The 22379-nt window shown below is 37.6% G+C and overlaps 1 protein-coding gene across 2 annotated transcripts in view; it reads left to right on the top strand.

Annotated features, from left to right (window-relative positions):
• EIF3H (eukaryotic translation initiation factor 3 subunit H) overlaps window positions 1–22379 on the top strand; it is an 85938-nt gene that overhangs the window by 51981 nt on the left and 11578 nt on the right. For both annotated transcript variants that reach the window (XM_032610425.1, XM_032610426.1), the window contains exons 3-5: window positions 19095–19262; window positions 20783–20882; window positions 22105–22254. In XM_032610425.1, the coding sequence (XP_032466316.1) occupies window positions 19095–19262; window positions 20783–20882; window positions 22105–22254 (418 nt within the window). The remainder of the gene's footprint in view (window positions 1–19094; window positions 19263–20782; window positions 20883–22104; window positions 22255–22379) is intronic.

The raw sequence follows: 22379 nt of genomic DNA, 5'->3' as shown, positions 1-22379 counted from the left end.
TGAAATTTTTGTTTTATGACACCATGTGTAAAACGTTATTGTTTGTGGATGATAGGTATTCTGAGATGTTTTGACCTTAAACAATCATGTGAGTTTAGTTGATTTTCTCTGGACAGGCACTTAATATAGTAGTCATAATTCAGCGTCAGATGATTATCATCTCAGCAGAGGTCTCAGGGCAAGTTCATGCACCACAGCCATAGCAAACAACATATCACAACATTTCATTTTTATATATTCTCTTGATTAGGTTGTTGAATAGAAGTAACAGGCAGTTGGAAGCTAAGACTTTTACCCCCAAGAGATCAAGTATTTCCTGCTCAATTGGCTTCATACCATCCTGCATGTCCTCAATACAATTCCATTTTAATTTTGTAGGAAAGGTAAATTTATTAGGTACAGACCAAACACTTAGAATAATTTTTACTTTTTACCTATTGTGAGTAATTTCACCAGAGTATGCATCTTCTGCCCTCTTGAAATGTGACCTGTGAAATGTTTTGTGAGGGCATTTGAACCATGCTGCCTCTGAAGACAGCAATATCTTTTTAAAGAGTTTTTCATTTGGTTTTGAGAAGTCCTGGAGAAAGGACAGTAACATTGCCTAATCTAAAGAAAAGTAAAACAGAAGAGAGACGCTTAGAGAGAGAGGCATTGTGGCACTGAAAGCAAATATCATGGATATTTGCTAATTACTGTTGGTAACTTAACTTTTTATGGCCTCACATGAGACACTGTTCACTTAACTTATGCTTTTGACTGCTTTGTTTTGACCCGATTCCCAAGCGTCCTTTTCCCAGTGAAATGCTTGAGGAAGCAGTCTTCTCATCTTTCCATTGCTTTCTTACTCAACAGCTTTCAACTGATTTTAATTGTGAGTTTTGCTGAGAGCTTAGTGAGGCTTGATCTCTTCAGTGTAACAGATGGTTCTGTAGCAAATGGACCCTACTTTTATGCTCTTTGATCTGATATAGCCTTTGACATTATGAATTTGTCTCCTGGACCTTCTGCTGCAGTTCCATAGGAGCATCTGGTTTACCTCTTGAAATGCTTCTGTTACTGAACTTCTCAAATTCTTGCATCTCTGTTTTGCTTTTTCTCTTCCTATCTTATCTATATCTTTAAACTTAACTATCATTTTTGTGAGCATGTGAATTTTGTTATGAATTAGAGAACAGAATGTACTCTGTTTGAACTTTTAGCCCCTGCTAAGTTTTTCTTTTTTAAATAAGCTTTTTGAATTATAAAAGATTAATAGAACAATATTTCAGAGAATTTGGAAAAGAGGAAAAATTATCCATCTTTTATCTTTAACATAATGATGGTTAATAATTTGGTATATTTCCTTCTAAGTATCTTTAACATTTTAAATTTTAGAGTGCTTTTACCTTTTGTATCTGTTTCATATTATGTTGCATATTATTGTGTTTTTGAATGCTTTTCACCATTGTTAAAGCTATATTGTGAACTTTTTTTTTTTTTTTTGCGGTACGTGGGCCTCTCACAGTTGTGGCCCCTCCCGTTGCGGAGCACAGGCTCCGGACGCGCAGGCACAGCGGCCATGGTTCACGGGCCTAGCCGCTCCGTGGCATGTGGGATCTTCCCGGACCGGGGCACAAACCCGTGTCCCCTGCATTGGCAGGCGGACTCTCAACCATTGCGCCACCGGGGACGCCCCTGTATTGTGAACTTTTGAAGGCATAAATGTATCACAACTTCTTCCTATTGTCAGACATATTAGTCAATTTCTAATTTTTTGTTATAAACAGTTTTTGATGATCACTTAAAAGCATACCCCTCCCTCCAGTTATGAATTATAACCTTTTTGCTGATTTCCAGCAGAGGAATCAGAGTTAAAGGACATAAATATTTTTATGGTATATTGAAAAGAATGTGGGCTTGGTAGCTGGGAACATCTAGCTTTGAGCCATGGTGGTCACTTACCTATTATATGGGCAATTTACTCATGTAACAAATGGAAAAAGTAATATCTTCCTTACATATAAAGTATAGGGAGTATCTGATTTATTGATTGAAATATAGGTGCTCAGTAAGTAGAAGCTTTTCTTAGACCCAGCATTTTTCCTTAAAGGTTGTTGCTCTCAGTAGTATATGAGAGTATCATTTGAGTGTGACCATATACTTTAACACACAAATTGGGAAACTTTAGTTCCAAACCTATGCCAAGTAATGTGGGCTTTGGACAAATATAAACTGGAGCCCAGCCACACTCGGAACATATGTCACCCTGCAATTAAACCACATCTTCACCATCATTGTGCATATTTTTTAAAGTTACATATTTTTCAGGTGAAAATTGACATATTTTGGTTCAAATTTATTTGATTACAAATAATGTTGAATTATAGTCTGCCCAATGGAGTAAAATTCTCCATTTAAACATAATCTTAGGGCTTCCATGGTGGCTCAGTGGTTGAGAGTCCGCCTGCCGATGCAGGGGGCACGGGCTCGTGCTCCGGTCCGGGAAGATCCCACATGCCGTGGAGCGGCTGGGCCTGTGAGCCATGGCCACTGAGCCTGCACATCTGCAACGGGAGAGGCCACAGTAGTGAGAGGCCCGTGTACCGCAAAAACAAACAAACAAAAAACAACATAATCTTAAATATTATCTTTATTTTCCCACAATATGTTCTTCTGAAAAAGACGTAAGTAAATTAGCTACGTAATGTCGATTCATTCTTTCTAAATATAGACAGTCTTCTGCAGTGCTCATTGAGGTTTCTAGTCCAGTGTTTGCAGTGTTCCAGATTGCTTTCAGGATTTTTTTTTCTCTTTCCTTGTTATTAATTACTCTGGATAAACTTGCATTTATTATTATTCCTTTTGTATATCATAAGGAAAGCTATCATAGGATTCATCTGAGTTTTTTTTTTAAGAAGGACTTACTAAAGCACCACTTGTACCAGGCAGTGTACTTGGTGCTGAGGACACAGTGGTTTTTTTGTGAAAATGTAAACACAACAAGGTGATTATAGCGTAGTGGAATAATGTTATAAAAGCAGGAGCACGGTACACAAAGTAAGGGCACTTAGCCTGGACTAGGGAACCTGGAAAGTTTCCAGAAAGAAGGGGTTTCTGAGCTAAGACCTGAAAGGTGAGTAATATATGTCTAGCCTTTCCCTTGTCTGCCATGTATATTAGTACTGTTGTATTAATTCAGGATTGTGGTCTACCCACCCTCCGGTCTTTCTATAATTAGTGTTAGTAAATAGTATTGTATCAAGAGACAAGTTATAAGAAAGCATGATCGCCATAATTGGCCCCCAACTTGCAGATCTCAACTGCACATGTATTTGTTAATAGTTTTTCTAAACCAGTTGAAAGTCCTTCATGTCCCTGGCCTATATCACAGTTTGATAGTAGTGAATTTTATATTAAAACACTTAAAATATGAACATTAAAAAAATTTATCCTTCACTTTCTGCCTTCAAATTTTGGTGTTTTCAGAGGAAAAGGCGTTGAAACAATTGTCATATACATTTTACATATTGAAGTGTAAGGTTGATTATGACTTTCCTAGAAGACTTCTCTACATTCCTAATAATTGTTCTTAAAGCTTGTATGTGTGCTCTAAAGGATAGTGAGTTGGTCAGTGTGTCTCAGATGATAGTTACATATGGTAGTTTGTTTTGGTTACCACTTTTACATCATTTACATATTTTTGTTTGTCGAATTTGCATTTTTCATTCTTATTATTGTATTGAAATTCCATCTCAAAAATGGGGGGCGGAATGGTTCATTGAGTCGTAAAAATAGTAACAAAATCACTGTGTCTCAGAATAATATGTGATAATCGAACAGGGTTCCAGTGCCTGCATCAGTGTTCTGAGGAGAGTTGGGGTTTGCTCCTCAGGGAACATTGGCAGTGTTTGGAGACATTCTTTCTGTTATCACTTTGGGGAGCGCTGCTGGCATCCAGTGTGTGGGAAGCAGAGGTGCTGTGCAGTATGCTACAACGCACAGGATAGCCACCACGACAAAGAACTATCTGGCCCAGAATGTCCGCAGAAACTCTGGCCTCTGTGGAATGTGGATCTGTATATGATAGGAATGAGAATCTAAGAATGTGGTGATTTATACAAGCAATAAGAGGAAAGTGAATAAGAATCACTGTGGCACATACCTCAAAAGTAGGTTTTATGGACTTCTTGAATAATTTGCCCCTAGTCCCCAAAGTTTTTGGTTATTTAAGAAACTTTGTCAAGTGGTGGCACAGTGCCACCAAAACATGTGATTTAAAACTCCAATGACAATTTTTATAAATCAATAAAGTTTTTCCAGGACAAATGTAATACTTTCCAAAGAACTATTTCCAAAAATAATGAATCTTGTCGCTAAAGGTGGACAAGAGTCCCAACTACCAGAGCATCATTCAAAGTAGCACTTTTTTTTTTTTTTTTTTTTTAAATAACACAAGTAGAGGGGCTTCCCTGGTGGTGCAGTGGTTGAGAGTCCGCCTGCTGATGCAGGCGACGGGGATACGTTCATGCCCCGGTCCGGGAGGATCCCACATGCTGCAGAGGGGCTGGTCCCGTGAGCCATGGCCGCTGAGCCTGTGCGTCCGGAGCCTGTGCTCCGCAACGGGAGAGGCCACAACAGTGAGAGGCCCGCATACCGCAAAAATAAATAAATAAATAAATAAAATATAAGTAAATTAAAAAATAATAATAACACAAGTAGAAGTTGCACTATTGCAGATAACCTTGTAAAAGCAGCTGTAAAGTTAATGACAAAATGCTGTGTTTGGCGAGAAAGCAGAGTACCTATATCCTTTCCTTTACAAAACTACTGTTAGTTAATATTTCGTAGTTTCAATCACATAGAACATGCAAAAGCACTTCCTATTAAATATGCATGTTACTATATACTCAGCTTCACTGTTGATGTGCACAAAAGCATTCATCCTTAGCATATATGTGATTCTTGTATGAAGGAAAAGTGCCAGGTGATTTTTTTGTTCATTATGGAAAATCCATGATTCAAGAGAAGAGTTTTTATTTAACAACTATTTTGTGAGTTATATAGACTAGAAAAAGCGTGTTAGAGTACTGATAGAGTACAATTGTATTTGTGGCAAGAAAAAAGCATTGCTGCCACAGTGCCTGCCCACACACTTCTTTGTTTACAGGGAACAGCTTCAGTGGCTCTAGAATTCTCCTCCCCTCCTCTCCTTGTTTTTTGCACCTGAACATCTATGAAATTGAGATGTACTTTTTAATCCATGGTGTTTTATAATTAAAGTTGCTAGCTCTCTTTCCTTTCTTATGCTTTAGTGGAGTTTTAGACTTGATGAAATAATGCTATTATGCTTTTCAATCTTAATTTAGTATGGAAGAAAATAGTGAAGATAATAAAATTGAAATTTCAGTCTTTCAATACTTATCTTTAGAATATGTTCAATGAAAAATGTGTGGGAAGAGATTAAATCTGACCCTGCTTTTCTAACCTGCCTGTGAGGCGTAAAGATACCTGTATGAATCTTTGACATGAGAGTAGAGGTTACATTTTTATACCTTCTTTATAACAGTCAGTGACAGTAAAAGCTATTTTCATTCCTTCCTTCAAATAATTTGCTAAAGTGGCATGTTTTAGCTAAACATGTAGTATCTTGAGTAGTTTTATAGTATTAATTTTGAGTAAAAATACCACAGTTTTAAACATTGAGATTATGATACGGGGATGAGGAAAGTGTTCCCACTTTACTAAGCCTTGATAATTTTAATTTATTAGAGGAAGAAATTGATGAGATTGCTAGACATATTAAACTACATCTAAATAGTGCAACAGGATATGAATAGCTCCAGAGCTTAATGAAATCAAGGATTAGAATCTAGTCTATTTCATTCATATATGTAGCATCATCTGACAGTAACGAAATGCTGGCTGCTTTTCCTGATGAGAGCTACAAGTCTGAGTAAGGAGCTGCTAATTTAGTAGAAATAGAATGAGAAAAGAACCTTCTTAGATATATAACCTGTAATTCAAGTCATCCATCTCCAGGCTGTATATTTAAACCCTGGAGGTAAATGCAAATCATCTCTGTCACTGATATACAGCAGTTTTGTCTCGTTTTTAATTTCATTAAAACTTTTATTTATATAATTAAAATTAGGATAACTTTTTGAAAACTTGAAATCAGTGGTTTTCATGAGTGCAGAGGTCCATTAAATGTTCTGCAGATGATTCACGTGTGAGAGAGGTGGTTCCAGTGCTTTGTTTGTCTGAACTAAAATTGTGTTGGGAGGAAAATCTAATGATGGTTTTTGAACCTTTGCCTCTTCCTTCAGGGATTAGCCTCAGGCCTGTTGTCTGTGTGAGGAACCCACTTATGCTCTGTAGTCTAGAACTCTAGTCACTTCTTAAACTGTGATCCTTGTTATACTTCTCTCCTCCTTTTGACCATTCTTATTGTTAGGGTTTCTAGATCATAGTTTTAGTGAAACTGACTTTGTCCCCCATTTATCTCTGGAATATTAGCACCTGAAGGCACAGTAGAGACAGTTGATTCCAATTTCAAAACCTAGCAGAGAAACACATGAAGTTTTATTCATGGGGGATTTTTATCTGGTCCCTGCCTTAACTCTTTTAAAAAATGTCAGTTTTCTCACAAGGGTAATCATTGCCATTTTACTACTGTTTATTTGATCACTGTTACCATGTGATAAGCATTAATCCAAATCATTTTTTCATTTGAGATACATTAAAAATTAGATGATTTTAAAACTGTAATTTTAAGGGCAGTTTGGTTATTTGGAGGTTTTCCTCTGCTTTATTTTATTGTATTTAATGGCAAAGCCAAACATGCCATTCAGGTCTGCTGTTTTCTCAGCCTGCAACTAGTCTTCTGTGCTGTATTATTTTGCAAAGTAAGAAGCCAGGCCTTTGATTCCCAAGCTTGATTTCCTGGTTGTTATTAAAAGAGAGAGTTTGTTCATTTTAAAGGCCCAGAGAACTATATGTGATTATCCAGATATTTTCTTTACGGAACATTAAGCATTTGAGTAGACCCAGGAATGCTGGCTGTCACCCTGCTCCTCTACTAGAATGTCAGCTGCAGGAACCTTTTCTGTCTTTGCCCTCTTGCTGGACAGCACCTAAGAGTCCAGCGCATTATAGCTTGAAATAAATACTTGCTGTGTGAATGTATGAAGGGATGAATGTATGAATTTGCTGTTCAAGATTTTTCTTCCTCACAATATAAGGAGGAAGCCTCTGTAAGCTGTTTGTATTGCCTTTATCTGACCATCAAAATCTATTCTGCAAGGAAGAGATATATATCCTTTGGGGATAAAAGAGGGTTTTTTTTTTTTGTTGTTAAGGTGATATTACCTGGTTTGAAAATGCTTTGAAAGATTGCAAATGGCACCTTTTTCCAAGTCTCGGCATACCCAGCTCGCTCTGTATCTGGACACTGCAGTGAGGGACAGGTTTTTTTGGCGGTTTGAGTGGGGGGTGAACGATCTGAAACAAGTTCAGGGAAAGTAAAACAAAGATAGCCTTTTCCTAGATAGTTATTTATGCTTCCCTAGATATTTATTTATTTATAGTTGTGCAGTGTATTTCTGTCAGTGCAGCCCATAGAGGTTAATTCTATTTCAAACATCTGGCAGGATCCTGCCTGCCAATTGCGGAAGAGAATTATTTGGTCTGTTTTGTAGCCTTCCAGCATCTTTCTGTAATACTTTTCTTGCCTTTCAGTGATTTTTATTTCTCGCCTGTATGCTCTATTTCATCTTCCTCTCTAATCCAAGAGGTCCACTATAGAAAAGCATCTTTAGGAACCTCAGATTACATAATGACAACTGATTAGACAAGTCTCAGTAATGGTTTCTAGAGATCGCTGTGTAAAAAACTCCAAAAGATAACAGGATTACTGAGTTGCTTGAAGATGGTTTTTAGTGTGTGACTGTAGAACTGTATTTTCAAGGTACGTTTGTAACATAGCAGGATACAGTTTGTGCTAAGTGTATTTTATAACATAACATTTTTGCTAGAGACCAGCTTTCCCCCAAAATGTGTATTCTTCTCAAATGGAGAAAGGTTACCTCTCTGTTTGGATCACCACTCCTTGCCTTTAGAACAGTCTTAGCTTACTAGCTCCGGTCATATCACCTGGTCAGTCAAGGAGTGTATTTTCTCTTGGGAATTACTAATCTAAATCACAGAGTTGTTTAGATGAAGCCTCCATCCAGCTTCCCACATGATGAACTTCCTGGTTTTGGTAGGACAAGGGTAAAAGTGACAATCTGTTGGGTGTCCTGCTGGGGTTTCCTTGGGACCTTTGGCCTGTCATTTTTACTCTCCCTGAATAGTGTGTCTTTGGTGATCTCAGTGCTGTCTATGCTACTGTTTGGCTGCCCCTGAACTGAATTGATTACTATTGCTTCACATCTTGCCTCCTTCCCACCTTCCCCCTACATGTGCACAGAGGAGTGGAAGTTCCCTGAGAGCCAAGACCACATTTGGCTTGTTCTCTATTGCATCTCAGTGCTTGTTACTCTTTTTTGGATCTTAGCCCCTTTGAGAATTGAGTGAAAGCTTTACACCCTCTCTCCACAAAAGTGCATATTTGTATGGTTTTGGGAAAAGGAGATTGTAACAGGAAAAGTAACATGGCCTCATTAAAAACAAGCCACAAGGATCAAGCCTCAGATTTATTGTGGTGGCTGTGTGGGTTTCTGCTTGTTCTTTTTCTCAGCATAGACCTCTTTATTCCTTACCCCATAAAAATAAGTTTGCATGAAGCTGAGTGTGTAGGGGAAGAGATGGGGGTAAGAAAGGGTTGGATGGAGAGAGTGGTTACAAGTCCTTCTGTTTCTGTGGTATAAATAATCCATAGGAAGTTATTTGCTCTTCCTAGCCTTTTCTTTAACTCCTGTCATTTTCCATTCTTGCCAGCTTTCCCTTTGCGTTGCAGTTAAGGATACTCTTCAAAGACTCGTGTCCTTCAAGCTTTCTTCTTATAGCATCTTTAATACTGATTTGCTAATCCAAATTGTCCTGATGTTTGAAGGTAAAGGGCACTATCTTTGGACAGTTGAGGCTGCAGGAGTGGATCACCCTACTAAGTGATAGGTGGCACATTAGAAAGCTGTTTGCTATATTGAACTGAGTTTAGCTCCGTCACTTGGGTGGGCAGTATTTCCAGTAACCTTTACTCAGTCAGTGCCTTGTGTAAGGTGGCACTGCTGCTCACTCTTCCTTCCCATTTCCACCTGTATTCTCAGTACGGTTTCTAAAGTCACCTGTTGGGGAGGGGGCAGGGAGCTTATTTCCTTTATTTGGAAGACTTACAAATGCAATCAGGAGATAGAAACTTATATAGCACAATGCAAGTATATTGTTATATACCCAGTAATAATAGTACACCCAAGATTACCTTTTCTCGAAATCTAATTTCTGTAGCTTGTCTCTTTCCTTATTGACTGTTCTTTATTGTACTGAAAATAATTAGCTTATAGTTTTAGTGTCTAAGAAGTATTTTTTCCCTTTGTAATCCTTTTTCACGGTAGACTGTTTTTTGATCATATTCATATTTGTACATAAACTTTCCTTTGACTCAGATAAACACCATAACCTCTAGATTATAAATAGCATTTCTGAATGATAGGTGATGGTGAAAGCCCACTGAGCTCTTCTTGAGGTTATTCAGTGCACCAAGCTCTTGTTGCTAAGGCTTTCATTTATCCTCTTTACTACTTCATGAAGTCGATACTGTTTTTATTCCCATCTTACAATGGCAGACACCTAAGCTGAGACAGTTTGTCATAGGTCACACAACTAATATGTGTTAAAGATGGTGTCTTAGCTTGGGCTGCTGTAACAAAATACCATAGACTGGATGGTTTAAACAACTGGATGGTTTAAACAACAGGAATTTATTTTTCAGTTTTGGAGACTGGAAGTTCAACATCAAGGTGCCAGCAGGGTTGATGTCTAGTGAAGGCTGTCTCCTTGGGTTGTGGCTACCTTCTCACTGTGTCTTCACACAGCCTGATTACTCAGTACTGCCTATGGATGGAGAGAGGAAGCAAGCTCTGAGGTGTCTCTACTTATAAAGGCACATACTCCATTGTGAGGGCCCTACTCTCATGACCTCAACTGAAACTAATTACTTCCCAAAGACCCTATCCCCAGATATCATCACATTGGGGGTCAAGCTTTTAACCTAAGAATTTGGGGTGGGTCACAGTTCAGTCCATAGCAGATGCTATTCAGACCAGGTTGGCTACTTCAGATTCTTCTGAATAGTCTGGTACCATATTCTGTTCTCTGCTCCCACAGTTTAGGAGCTCTGGTATCCAGATTATTTGGTGACCATGTTAAATGTAATAAGTTGGCCAGCAAAAGAAAATGCTGTTGATACTTGTGTACGTACTCCTATAGTATTGTATGTATTGCACACTTCTCTTGCCGAAAACCATGGAAAAATAAGGGTAAGAATAAGTAAGAAAACAAAAGTCATCTATGATCCCACTCCCCGGAGAACTGTTGCCGTTACCATTTTAGCATATTTCTTTCTAGTTTTTCTCTTTCGGAGGAGGGAGCAACCTAGGTTACTCACATATTCTGCTTTTTTTCCTCATCTTGGCATCTCACGAGCATTTTCCCAGTTAAAATTTTTAGAAACATTCTAAATGATTTTTGCCTTGGAGAAAACAGATTTGAGAGCTGCTAAGAAAGTAGAGGACTATATGAGCTGAGTGTGGGAGAAGGTGGGCAAGATTGATGACTCAGGGCCTCTCACTGAGAGAGAAAACAGTTAGTCTGCATGGAGGGTGGGATTGATAAAGTCAGTGTATACTTTTACCGAGTGCATTACCTATGGAACTCCCACCGAAAAATGCTCGTTAAGCAAACAACCATCTGGGCTGGAGGTAAGTTTTTAAAATTGCCATCATCATATGGTTGGAAGTTGAAACCACCATATTTTAGGTGGGGAAGTTAAGGTTCAGAGAGAGAAATGTGTTAATTGACCACCAGCTCCTATTGAAGAGGGGGTACCTTTAAAGCTCATGTCACTATAACTTTTATCAGGCTCCCAGCACAGGTGATACTCAGTAAACGGTTTCACAATGAACAGTATTGCTTGTATGCTGCAAACAGTTCTTCCAAAAACTGACCATTTGTTCTCTATTTTGAGTATTTAGTGCTCACTGCTGATGCATCCCATTCTATGTTTTGAACAGCCTGAGTCTGATAGGTAGTTTCTTACAGGATGAAACTATTAATTCATTTTGGTAGCCCTTTCTTCTTTTATTCCCCTGCTGCTGCTGCTTCTGCTGCTGCTTGTAACTTGTACAAACTGTTTTCTGTTTTAAGACTCATGAGCCATTCTCTCCTTGTTTTCCTTTAAAAACCTAGATTTATAAAAAAGGTAAATCAGTGGTGATTGTTCTATTAGAGAATGCTTTTGCTTCTCAAAAAACTGTACAATAGTTTTCCATTGAGACTCCACATGAAATTTTCATTTTAGGCTTAAGAACTAGATAAAAGCCTTACCTACTTTGGAATCTTATGTTTTTCTCCCTTTGGATAATATAAATTACCACGTTTCCCTTTTTGACTTGATTGCCAGAGCCCAGAACTAAATTTGTGTTTTTTAACCAAAATATCTATGGCTTGCTTCACTTTGTTCAGGTCTCTGCCTCACCTTCAGTTTCCACCTTCTTTAATCTAATTTATACTTTCCCTAGATGTGATTTTACTGGTTATGCTTTTTAATGCAAGCTACTTTATGTCCTTTGTGAAACATGGTAAGATGGAGATGGATTGATTTATCGATCTATAATTTCCTAATAATTGTGACCATCCTCTAGTACATTAACAACAATTAGGTTTCTGAAATATTTCTTATAGTACCTAACTTTGTGTCAGCATTAAACAAGTACTTGATATATACCTGTAAATATGACAGGGGCGTTACCTGTCCTCATGAAAGAGCATGAAATATATATTTTTCTAAACCCAAAGATTCTCATTTGGGGCTTCCCTGGTGGCGCAGTGGTTGAGAGTCCGCCTGCCGATGCAGGGGACACGGGTTCGTGCCCCGGTACGGGAAGATCCCACATGCCGCGGAGTGGCTGGGCCCGTGAGCCATGGCCGCTGAGCCTGCGCGTCCGGAGCCTGTGCTCCGCAACGGGCGAAGCCACAGCGGTGAGAGGCCTGTGTACCGCAAAAAAAAAAAAAAAAAGATTCTCATTTGGTCTTCTAACATACTGTGCTCCTAATTGTAGCAAGTGGTAGCAGTGGTCAGTAGGTTATTCTTTAAGTGAGAATTCTTCATGGTGATAGGTAAGGAAAGGGGGTCTATATCGCCTTGCTCCCATCAAAATGAATTTACATTGTGTAAATGGATCTCAAATGACATACAATTAACTTAGTTGCTGTTCTCTGTCATTCACTTACACGCATCTGTTTTCATGACCAAGGACATAAATGTATATATATATTTAAAAAATTCTCGTAACCTCAAAGAAATAGGATTTCTTGGCTGTGTTTCATGATTTGGTTAAGAAGATACAATATGAATTTGTTCCAGGATATACATAGTATTTTCTGTGAAGAATCCAGTTTATTTCATAGGAGACTTCTTGGGATACATTAAAACCTCTAAAAAACCTGATTTCCAATAATTTTCAAAGCTCTTACTAGTTTAAAAGATAGAGTAGCACACACATCCTCTTCCCTTATTCCCAGCTTGGCATAGAGAAGAAATTACTTGTCCGAATTCATAAACCACTTTAAAGAAGAAATTAAACCACCCAGGACAAATGAACACTTTAAAAAATATTTCCGGTAAGATTAAGAAAGGCAGTATTTTTGTTATTTCTTTTTAAATAGAACAGGTTAATATCTAGGTAGAGTAGAATTTATATTGGACCTGTATATTTCTCTATATTGTGAGAAATTGAACTCTTACCATAGTTCTTAAACAGTCCCAGCGTGGCCTTAATAACAGGTGTATTAATTGGGGGATCAAAAAAAGGATGAATACGTAATGCCAGAGTGGGTGAAGAGAATATGGAAGTTTTAAGAAATATGTACTCTATAGTTTCTCTCTACCCGAAGTAGACTCTTATTTAATTCTTTTTTCAAATGCACATTCTGTTTGCTTAAATCTACATCTGCTCCTAGCTTTGAGCATTGCCTGAAACGTATGTGTGGCTTGCAGAAAATATGATATGAAGAGGAAAGCACAGAATAGTTTGTCTTATTAAATAATGTGGCAGAGCCTTCACAGTTCATAGCCTGTCCGCGCTCACCGGTGTCTCAATTGGTGCTGCTGGGAAGGAGGGTTGTGATAAGTTTCTTAAAAGCCTTCCTTAGTTCTAGCCCTAATGCTAGAACAGATATATTTTGATGTATTCTACTTTCCTGTCATGTTTGTTGTTATCATTGATTTGTTTCAGAATTGTGGGGTTTTGTTTGTTTGTTTGCTTTTAAAGCCCTTTGCATCTCTTGGTTGAGCTTAGTTTGTTTCTTTGTTTCAAAGAGCATGTACAACTACATCTGGTCTCTCTTTGTTCTTTTCTTGATCTGTTTGTGCAGGTCATCTTTGATCTGGTCCAGTGCTTAGTTTCAAATAGTAACATAGAATGCAGTGTTTTAGGAGTTTGATTACATGTTTGGTGATAATTTCACACTTTGACATTTAAAAATCTTTGAAGGTAGTTTTATCACTTAAAATCTTACTGGTAGTGCTAAATTACTAGTTAATTTAGTGATCAAACCATGCACAAGCTGTGGTTTCTGAAAACCTAGAAATTGTGTATTTCTGCTCTATCTCTGTTATGCCTTTATTGATTCAGAAATAATTCACTCTACACTTTACTAATAAAGAAGAGATGAGATTCTGTAATGGATGGTTGCCTGGGCTTCGGAGTCAGAAAGTCTAAAGTCCAATTGAGTCCTGCCACTTTACAAGCTGTGGTAAACAGCTTTTCTAAAAGGATTTCGGTGATTAGCTCATTAGAGTTATTGTGAGGAATAAAGTCAGGTAACATATGTAGACCACTTAGCAGGAAGTGTGACATATAAGTGCTCACTAAGTGCTAGTTTCTTTCCTGGTGCTTAGTCTTGTCCTTTTCCTCCAGACTATATCTATGTATATTTTTAATAAGATTTTATTATATATTTTTAAATGATTTGGATTTGTTTGATACAATATCAAAGTAGTCAAATAAGACAATAGATCCTTTGAATTGTTTTTAATTTTTTAAATTTAAATTAGTTTATTACTTGGTCCTTTAATTGTTCCCCAATAAGACATCTCTAACAACCCCCCCCCACACACACACACACACCGCCCCCGCCGCGCGCGTGTGCGCGTGCAATCTGCCAGACAGATAGTTTTAAAGTATGCTTCAGCTTCAGTTTTCTACTTTCAGCTCATCCCAGCCTGGCCAACTGTGGTAATTCTTTGTTCCTGTTTTTTGGCAATAAATTGCATTTCATGAGGACTCACTTAAAATAATAAAATAAAGATGGTTTTTAAAATGAAGGTGAGGAATTGGAGGTGAAAAGAATGCTGATTAATTACTGTGCTGAACTGAAAAGCTTCGAATTCAGTGTCCTTCCTGGTGATCTTAAGGAGAACTCATATCTCAAACTCTTGTTCGATTGTTTGCCAGTGTGTGAGTCCAGATACAGCATTTAAATATAAGACAGCATAGTATATTCAGTGTTTTCATATTGGAGATAAACGGGAGAAAGGCCCAACAAATGTGGTGGATTTTGAAAGCAATAGTTATTGGGCAGCCTGCCTCAGTTAAGACTGTTTAGCTCTAGGCAGTTTAAAATTGACTGTTTTGCAAAGAGGGTATCTGGAAAAAGTGAATGTGAATGCACTGGTGCCAGATTGCGGGCAGTTCCTCAGTGTTGTAAACCAGGCTCTCCTTTGCTTGGGAGCGGCTTAAGCAATGAAGGCAGTTGTAGAGGTTGAAGAGATTTATAAAACTTCACCTCATTTTTATAATCCTTCCAAATTTTGTAGCACCACCTCATTGCATCTAAGTGTAGCTTTTGTATTAGTAATTTGAGTTGGCTTGGTAGTAACATACCTATTTGTCTTTGAAATTCATTTGCTGTGCACTGTTTCTCCTCAGTCAGTCGGCAGGGGGTTTGCTTTTTAAACTAACAACGTTTTAAAATGTTCTTTCCTAAACTTCTCACTACACAATTCTGAGCCTTTCTATTGAATATTATCATATTTTAAAGTAATCCTCCTCTCCCCAAAAGTTTTCCCTTGCTATTCATCTTTGGAAAGTTCTCCAGAAATATTTAGCCATTAACTCAGAAGTTAATATCGTTGGTTGAAATTGCCACTTGGGCTTCTGTTAAATACGAGAACTTTAGAACAAAAATGAAAGTGTCTCTAACCCTGAGCCAACTCGTCAGAGTTGCCAGTAAATGCTTGTCTCTTATTTCATTGATCTTCATTAACTCAACTATAGGGAGGTGTGGCACTTTAATATCAAGGAACTTTGGTTTTCTTTTCCTTCTCCTTTCTCTTTGTTTCTTTTGCTGTAATTCTCTTCCTTCTGAGAGATAGGAGTGAACCTTATCTGTCTAGCCACATCTTTTCTACCCTTCTTTTAAAACTCCAGCTGCGGGTGGTGGCAGGGAGAGGGTAAGTGAGGATGGCTGGGAATGAGAAGGAAATAGCACCAGCCCCTACTCCCCAGAGCCTGCGGGCTGGGACACACGTCCGTCCTCACAGTCCTTTCCAGATAGCATGAGCCCTTCCCCTTTCTGTTTACCCGGTGTCCCTAGCTAAACTGGGTCCTCTTGTTTGTATCTCACCTGCCCACCCCCAGTACCCCTCCCCTCCACCTCGAGCATAACTCCTGAGAGGGACTGGACTAGCAGAGCCACTAAAGCAGTGGCATTTGCCTGGGAGATGAGAATCTGGAATGATCGTTCTTATTTCCTGTGTAAAGTTTACTGGCGTGTCACTGTATCACGACTTTTTTTTCCGTGTCAGAGGGTAAATGGTGTCAGCTGGTGTGGCAGCTCAGTTTCAGTTGATTGATGGGCGTGTTGGGAGCACAGTTTTGAGACAGTTTAGTGGGACAGTCTGCTGTGCATTTACTTATCCCCACGTAGGTTTACCGGGAAGCTTTTGTAGGGTTTTATTTGTACTTTTGAGAACTTGGTTGGAGGAGGAGAAAAAACTGTGAAAGGAGACAGGGTCACATGTCTGTGTTAACATTAGAACAAGGACATAGACCTAAAACACTGCAGAGATAAAATTCACATGGCTGTTTCTGGGTTGTCTCTGATTGCATATAATAGAACAAATATGACTTCCTTAAAAAATTTTTTTTTAATTAAAATCGAAGTAACCTCTTTAAACTGTGCATTCATTGGGAGCCTCATATGTATAGTTCCAGCGAGGACTGGGCCTCAGTGCACCCCAACACCCCAACTTCACTTTGGAGCTCTAGCACCCTTACCCTCACCTTTTCAAGGATCACTTGTAGTCTTTTTAGTTAGATCCTTTCTTTCTCTGATACCTCCAAGAGGACATGCATTTAAAAAAAAAAAAAGTTGTGTTTTTAATTTAAAAAATTGGGGTGGTAGGTCTAAACCTAGATGAAGAATGACCTGAAATTTCACATATTTTTTTGTGTGTGTAATAGTGAAATTCCAGTTCATTGTAGAGTTTCAAAAGCAATTTTTAACTCACCTGTCATTGGTCTTAACCCTTAGATTTGTATTTTCATCCTATGAAAACTCTTATGACCTTAAAAATAAATTTTATTAAAGCCTTGTAAAATCTTGTATGTCATGATTTTCTAAGCTGTAGAAGAGGAAAATAGAAGTGCTCAGCCTCACCCGTAATGTAGAAGTTTATTTATTCATCCCTCAATCCCCAGAAATAAATACATTGGCATTTATTTACAATGGTAACTCCGAGGGCGACAGGCTTCATTCATAGGCTTATAGTCTTTAGTCTCTTCTCTAGCTGAGAGAAAACACTTCATTTTCCTCCTTATCGTTACCAAGGGGCTGTAAGATAGGTAAGACTCTGGATGAAGAAGGAATCTGGAGGTTTGCTACTGATTGTAAAGTTTTCTACTTCATGCATCCTGAAAATGCTATTATAAAATCTGTTGTATTCAGGCTGTTTGACTTAGTAAGATTACAGAATATTTTTCATAGGAAAGCACTTTTATTTTAATTATTAATGCATGCTACCTGCTTTAGTTTATAGAAGAATCATTACTTGTAATTAGCATATCCAGTGAACAGTGTGGAATCTTAGCATTTTGACTGGGATGAGCTCTCAGATCTTTCTGGAGATGGGAAAACTGAGCATCAGAGAAGGACAGCGATATGCCCCACGGCAGAATCTCAGAGCCGACATGAGAACCTAGATCACTAGACTCCGGGTCTTTGTCTACTATTGCCAGTTGGTAGAATCTGTCTTCTGCTTATATTATAGCTAAATTGTACATTGACAGATGTTTTATAAGTACCAGTTTTAAAAAACTCATCCTATAAAATCGTGTTTGTACTGTCAGTTGCTTGGTAATTGCTCCCCATCTCCTCTTTCCTATCCCTTTAAAATAAATAATTAAATTTAGTTCTGGCTCCTGTTTTACTGGTGATACTAGAATTTTTCATTCATAAGTTACATTTGATTAAATTTTACTAGCCAAATCAGTGATTTTACTTTAAAAGAGTTATGAAATTTTAAAGCAGAAAGAAACAATAGCAATGGTTCTATCCCAGTTTTATGTGGTTGATAGGAATCTGTTAAACTGGCTAGGAAGGGGGATATCTTATATGCTAGAAGCGAAAAAATTAAGATAAAAGGTAATTGATTCAGGATTACCATGTTAATTTTATACTGCTCCTTCTTGAAGCCTTCATATTGTATATAAAAGGAAAACTTCAAAAAAACATAATTCTTGAGTAGTTGATGAGTTGGCTGCCATCTTTTATCATAAGAAATATAACCTTCCTTGGAATAAGCAGATTTATACTTTCTTTACCTAGTAACAAGTGTTGAAAAGACCGTGTCCATCTGGGGAAGGTTCTTCTATACTTTATGATCCTGAATTTTGTTTGCTTTGTAAAACCGTAGTGCTATAACCAAGGAAATGACAGACATTTAACTTTACTTTTGCTAAAACCTGATTAAGAGTTTTGGAAATGAAATGGTTAGATTTTGAGTTAAGCAAATATGTTTACTCAACACAGTCATGCATTTTTATTGTAATAGAAATAGCTTGAATATTATGTTAACTATAAAATTTTCTCCTGTTTTACATATTTGCTACTCGTTATTGTGCTATATTGCTTTTCAGAATACATTATTATAGTGTCTGCACCCATTTTTCTAGTAATACAGCTTTGAGTTAATAATATACGTTATAGTCATTAATTTGACATGTAAAAGTCATCCAACTGTTCATTCTGTACATGGTGATTAAAATATAACTATTCTAATGAAAAAAATACTGTTGATTACTTAACACAAAGGAACACACAGACGAAAAAAGAATTCTTTTCTAAACTTAGCACATGCAGCAGGGGGCACCAGTTGAAGGCAAAAATGAATTCTTCTATTTTTAATCAGCTACAGCTTGTGTCCTGTTCATACTTAAATAATGTGGTAGTTAATTGTTTTCCTGTTGGTTTTCTTGATGGTTTTAACTTCTCAGTTCTAAAAGCTGTGTTGAAGACGTTGATAACTACTCTCAACTTATTAATTCAAACATAACTTCTTACAACCATCCAATTTAGTAATTACACACATTTTTTCCTTAAAAGTGGAGACACATTAATAAATAATTACTTGTTTGGAATAAGGCATTATTATTAGATTTTTAATACTGTTTCTACAAAATGTGTTTTTGTTAATGAGAAAAGGAATGCCCTAATGATTTGAAAGCTTAATTTGTTTTCTTTACATGTGAAGCGAATGAATTTAAAATCTGGAAACCTGTTCCCTTTAGCTAATAAACAGTCGTGTAGAAATTTGTTTCCAAAAAGGCTTGTTTTTAATATGGGTAATATCATTAAATAGTTTTTCTTTTGTCCCTCTCGTCCCCATCATCTAGTCCAATATCAGATGGAAATGATGCGGAGCCTTCGCCATGTAAACATCGACCATCTCCACGTGGGCTGGTACCAGTCCACATACTACGGCTCGTTCGTCACCCGGGCGCTTCTGGATTCTCAGTTCAGTTACCAGCATGCCATTGAAGAATCTGTCGTTCTCATTTACGGTTCGTAGGAGTTTCCTTTATTATTCTTTTCTTCCCTTAATATTATTACTACTACTATTTTTGCTTTCTGTCTTTTCGCCTCTAAGAGCAGCCTGGCAGGCCTTCTCAAGTAAATACCAACCCTGTTTCTGCAGCAGCCTCAGCAGCAGCTAAGTCTAGACAGGGTTTCCTTCTTTCTGTTTATTTTTCTTGCTATCAGAGCCCTGATGTGTACATTTTGGAATGCTGGAGTAGCTGCTTCATTTTTATTCCTCCATCTCCCCTCCCTCATTTGAAGGGGCTGGTGGAACTAGACCAGATGTCTAACAAACCCCGATTGCTAGAGTGTCTGGCTCTGTACGTGACTGACCAATCATAACACAGTGTGCCAAGTTTTTTTATACCTCGGACAGCAGCGTACAAAACCTGGACTGTTTCTTAGCACAAAGATTTTTTTCTTTTCGGCCTGTTTAATGGTGTTTCCTCAAGCTCTCCAGACCAGATGTTCTGTGCTGTATCAGAACTGTAGGCAATTTAACAGCTTTATAGCCTTCCCCCTCCCCAAACACTCACAGTTTGCCATATCTGGCAGACTTGCATATAGTTTCCAGCTGAGAAGTAAATGTAACGTCCTGAGTATCTGTCAGAAAAAATACTAATGAATACGATCAATCTTATGAGCTGCCCCCAAATTGTTTCAGTATGTTAACAATTGGATTACAGTAAAGAACAAGTTGTTAAAGTGTACTTATACTGGCTGGAAACATTGCATCATCAGACCTTGATGAATTTTCCACTTGTTTCAGTCTATTTTGGTTTTCATTTTATCACCTATTGCTAAAAGTTGCACTGTGTTAAGTTTCAGGCAACATGAATGTTAACACAGGTTTTAGGCGAATATTGGCATGCCGGAGCCGTTATGCAGCAAGTGCTAAGCTCCCTTACTCACGGAGTGTTTAAGCGTTAGCTTTGATAAAATTAGTTTCTCTAAAACTAAAGAGACACTTGTGATTGCACTTTGACTTTAGTGGTTTTGTTTTTAGAATCTGCTTTAACTAAAAAATTTGAACAGTGATTGTTAGGATGGATAAATTTTGGAAGGGCTGTTTATTTAAATTAGTGGACTAAGAACTACACAATGTGTCCAGTGAATTTTCATGTTTAATATTCATTAGTATTTTCCTTCTAATTATACAAGATGTATGTAAGATGTATAGAACGTATGCTATATTTAATTTTTGTCAAGATTGCTGGTTCTAGCTGAGGAATAGATTTGAAAATAACTGTATTTTGTATCTTCTGTTTATACTTTCGGGAGGAAGTTATTCTGCCTATTATAAGTAGGGTGATAGGTTCCTGCATTTTCACTTACTGTTTGCTATGCTGGTTTGAATCTGCTTCAAATTGTGTTCTGATTATTTATTTTGATCTTCATTTTGCAAAGACTATGATAATTAACAGAATGTGCCCAGAACCAGTGTCATTTGGGCACTGGTAGTGACAGAATTCTTAGTAATTTCTTTTTCTTTTCCTTATTTGAGATCCCATAAAAACTGCCCAAGGGTCTCTCTCACTAAAGGCATACAGACTGACTCCTAAACTGATGGAAGTTTGTAAAGAGAAGGATTTTTCTCCCGAAGCGTAAGTGTTTGGGGGCCTATAAGGCATATGTTAAGGATCGGGTGTTTTTCTTTTAAGATATTAGTTTGCCACATGTATTGAATCCTCGGTGGTGGTGTGGTAATGCTTTTGCCATGTGGACGGTAGAAGTTTCTGCATGGCTGAGTGCCACTTGATTTCTCCCTTTCCATGTTTAAACTGTTCTTTATGGAATGTCTCATCTGTTGTTCTCAGCATGAGTGAATTCAGTTAGAGTGGGGATTAATTAGCTACTGGATTTGAAGAAATATATGATTAAATAAAGGGAGATGGGATGAGTGAGTGTTCAGTGGCTGTCAGATTGTAAGTTCTGTATCAGAACAGTCGAGAGCTGTTTGTCTTATTTTCTGACCTGTTTCATTGGGGGGGGTGTGTGTGTGGAAAGATATAAATATTTTGGGGGGTTCAGTAAGGAATGTGGATTTTTTGGATATTTTATGGGTGACAGGTATGCAAAGAATTAATTGAAAAAGCTGTTTTGTGATCCTACATAATGGCATTGGAATATTTACATTAAAATTTTAAAAATTCAGAATTCTTTCATTTTCTGTTAATTATAGGAATTTTTATTTCTTATTAAAGTTAGTGCTTTTGACTTCATGTAGGACAGACAATTCATTAGTAGTTTACCATTTGGCTCCTAAAGAAATTAAGATGCGAAGCATTTAAAAAGAAAAGCTAACTCTTGAACAGTTCCGGGGCATGGTGGTTATAACTAAACTCTGAGGAGTTGCGTTCTCGCCGTGTTCTCAGCCACCGCGTGTGGAGTAACGTGTGAGTGTCCTGCTACTTGTTAATCTCTTGAGTTCAGTTGGCTTTTAAAGTGAACTTTCCAAAAACTAGAGTATTTCTCTTTTCTAGCTATTTTAAATATTTTAGATATAGATTATATAGCATGATTTCCTATGGCATTTACATTTTAGTATCTGAAATTTTGAAGATAACCTGATTGTGAAGAAGCAATAGTTTCTTTTGCTAAGTCTTATTTTCTAGTCTTATAGCTCCAACTCGGATCATTTTCAGAGTTGTTCAAATCACTCGACTTAGGCTTGACTCTGTAAAACTCTAGTTTCTCTCCCTTTTTAAAAGTGCTAATGAGACAAACAAAAATCCTCAAGAGGGCCTGTAATTAGGGAAAATGAAATAATCACTTTAACACTTACTTCTGACCACCAGACTAATGTATTTTTAACATGCTTCGCAGATTGAAAAAGGGAAACATCACCTTTGAGCACATGTTTGAAGAAGTGCCGATTGTAATTAAAAATTCCCATCTGATCAACGTCCTGATGTGGGAGCTTGAGAAGAAGGCAGCTGTAGCAGATAAACATGAATTGCTCAGTCTTGCTAGCAGGTAAGCGGCCCTGTCTAATGAGAAGTCCCTTTTTTATCACTTTCTGCAAAAGAGTCTTTTACTTAGACTCTAACCGGTGAAACAAGAAGAAAATTACTTAAGCACATTTTGAGGTTCTTAAGACA

Source organism: Phocoena sinus, chromosome 17, assembly GCF_008692025.1.
Source record: "Phocoena sinus isolate mPhoSin1 chromosome 17, mPhoSin1.pri, whole genome shotgun sequence".
Lineage (NCBI taxonomy): Eukaryota > Metazoa > Chordata > Mammalia > Artiodactyla > Phocoenidae > Phocoena > Phocoena sinus.
Note: the sequence above shows the minus strand (reverse complement) of the source record. Positions and strands in the feature narration are given on the sequence as shown.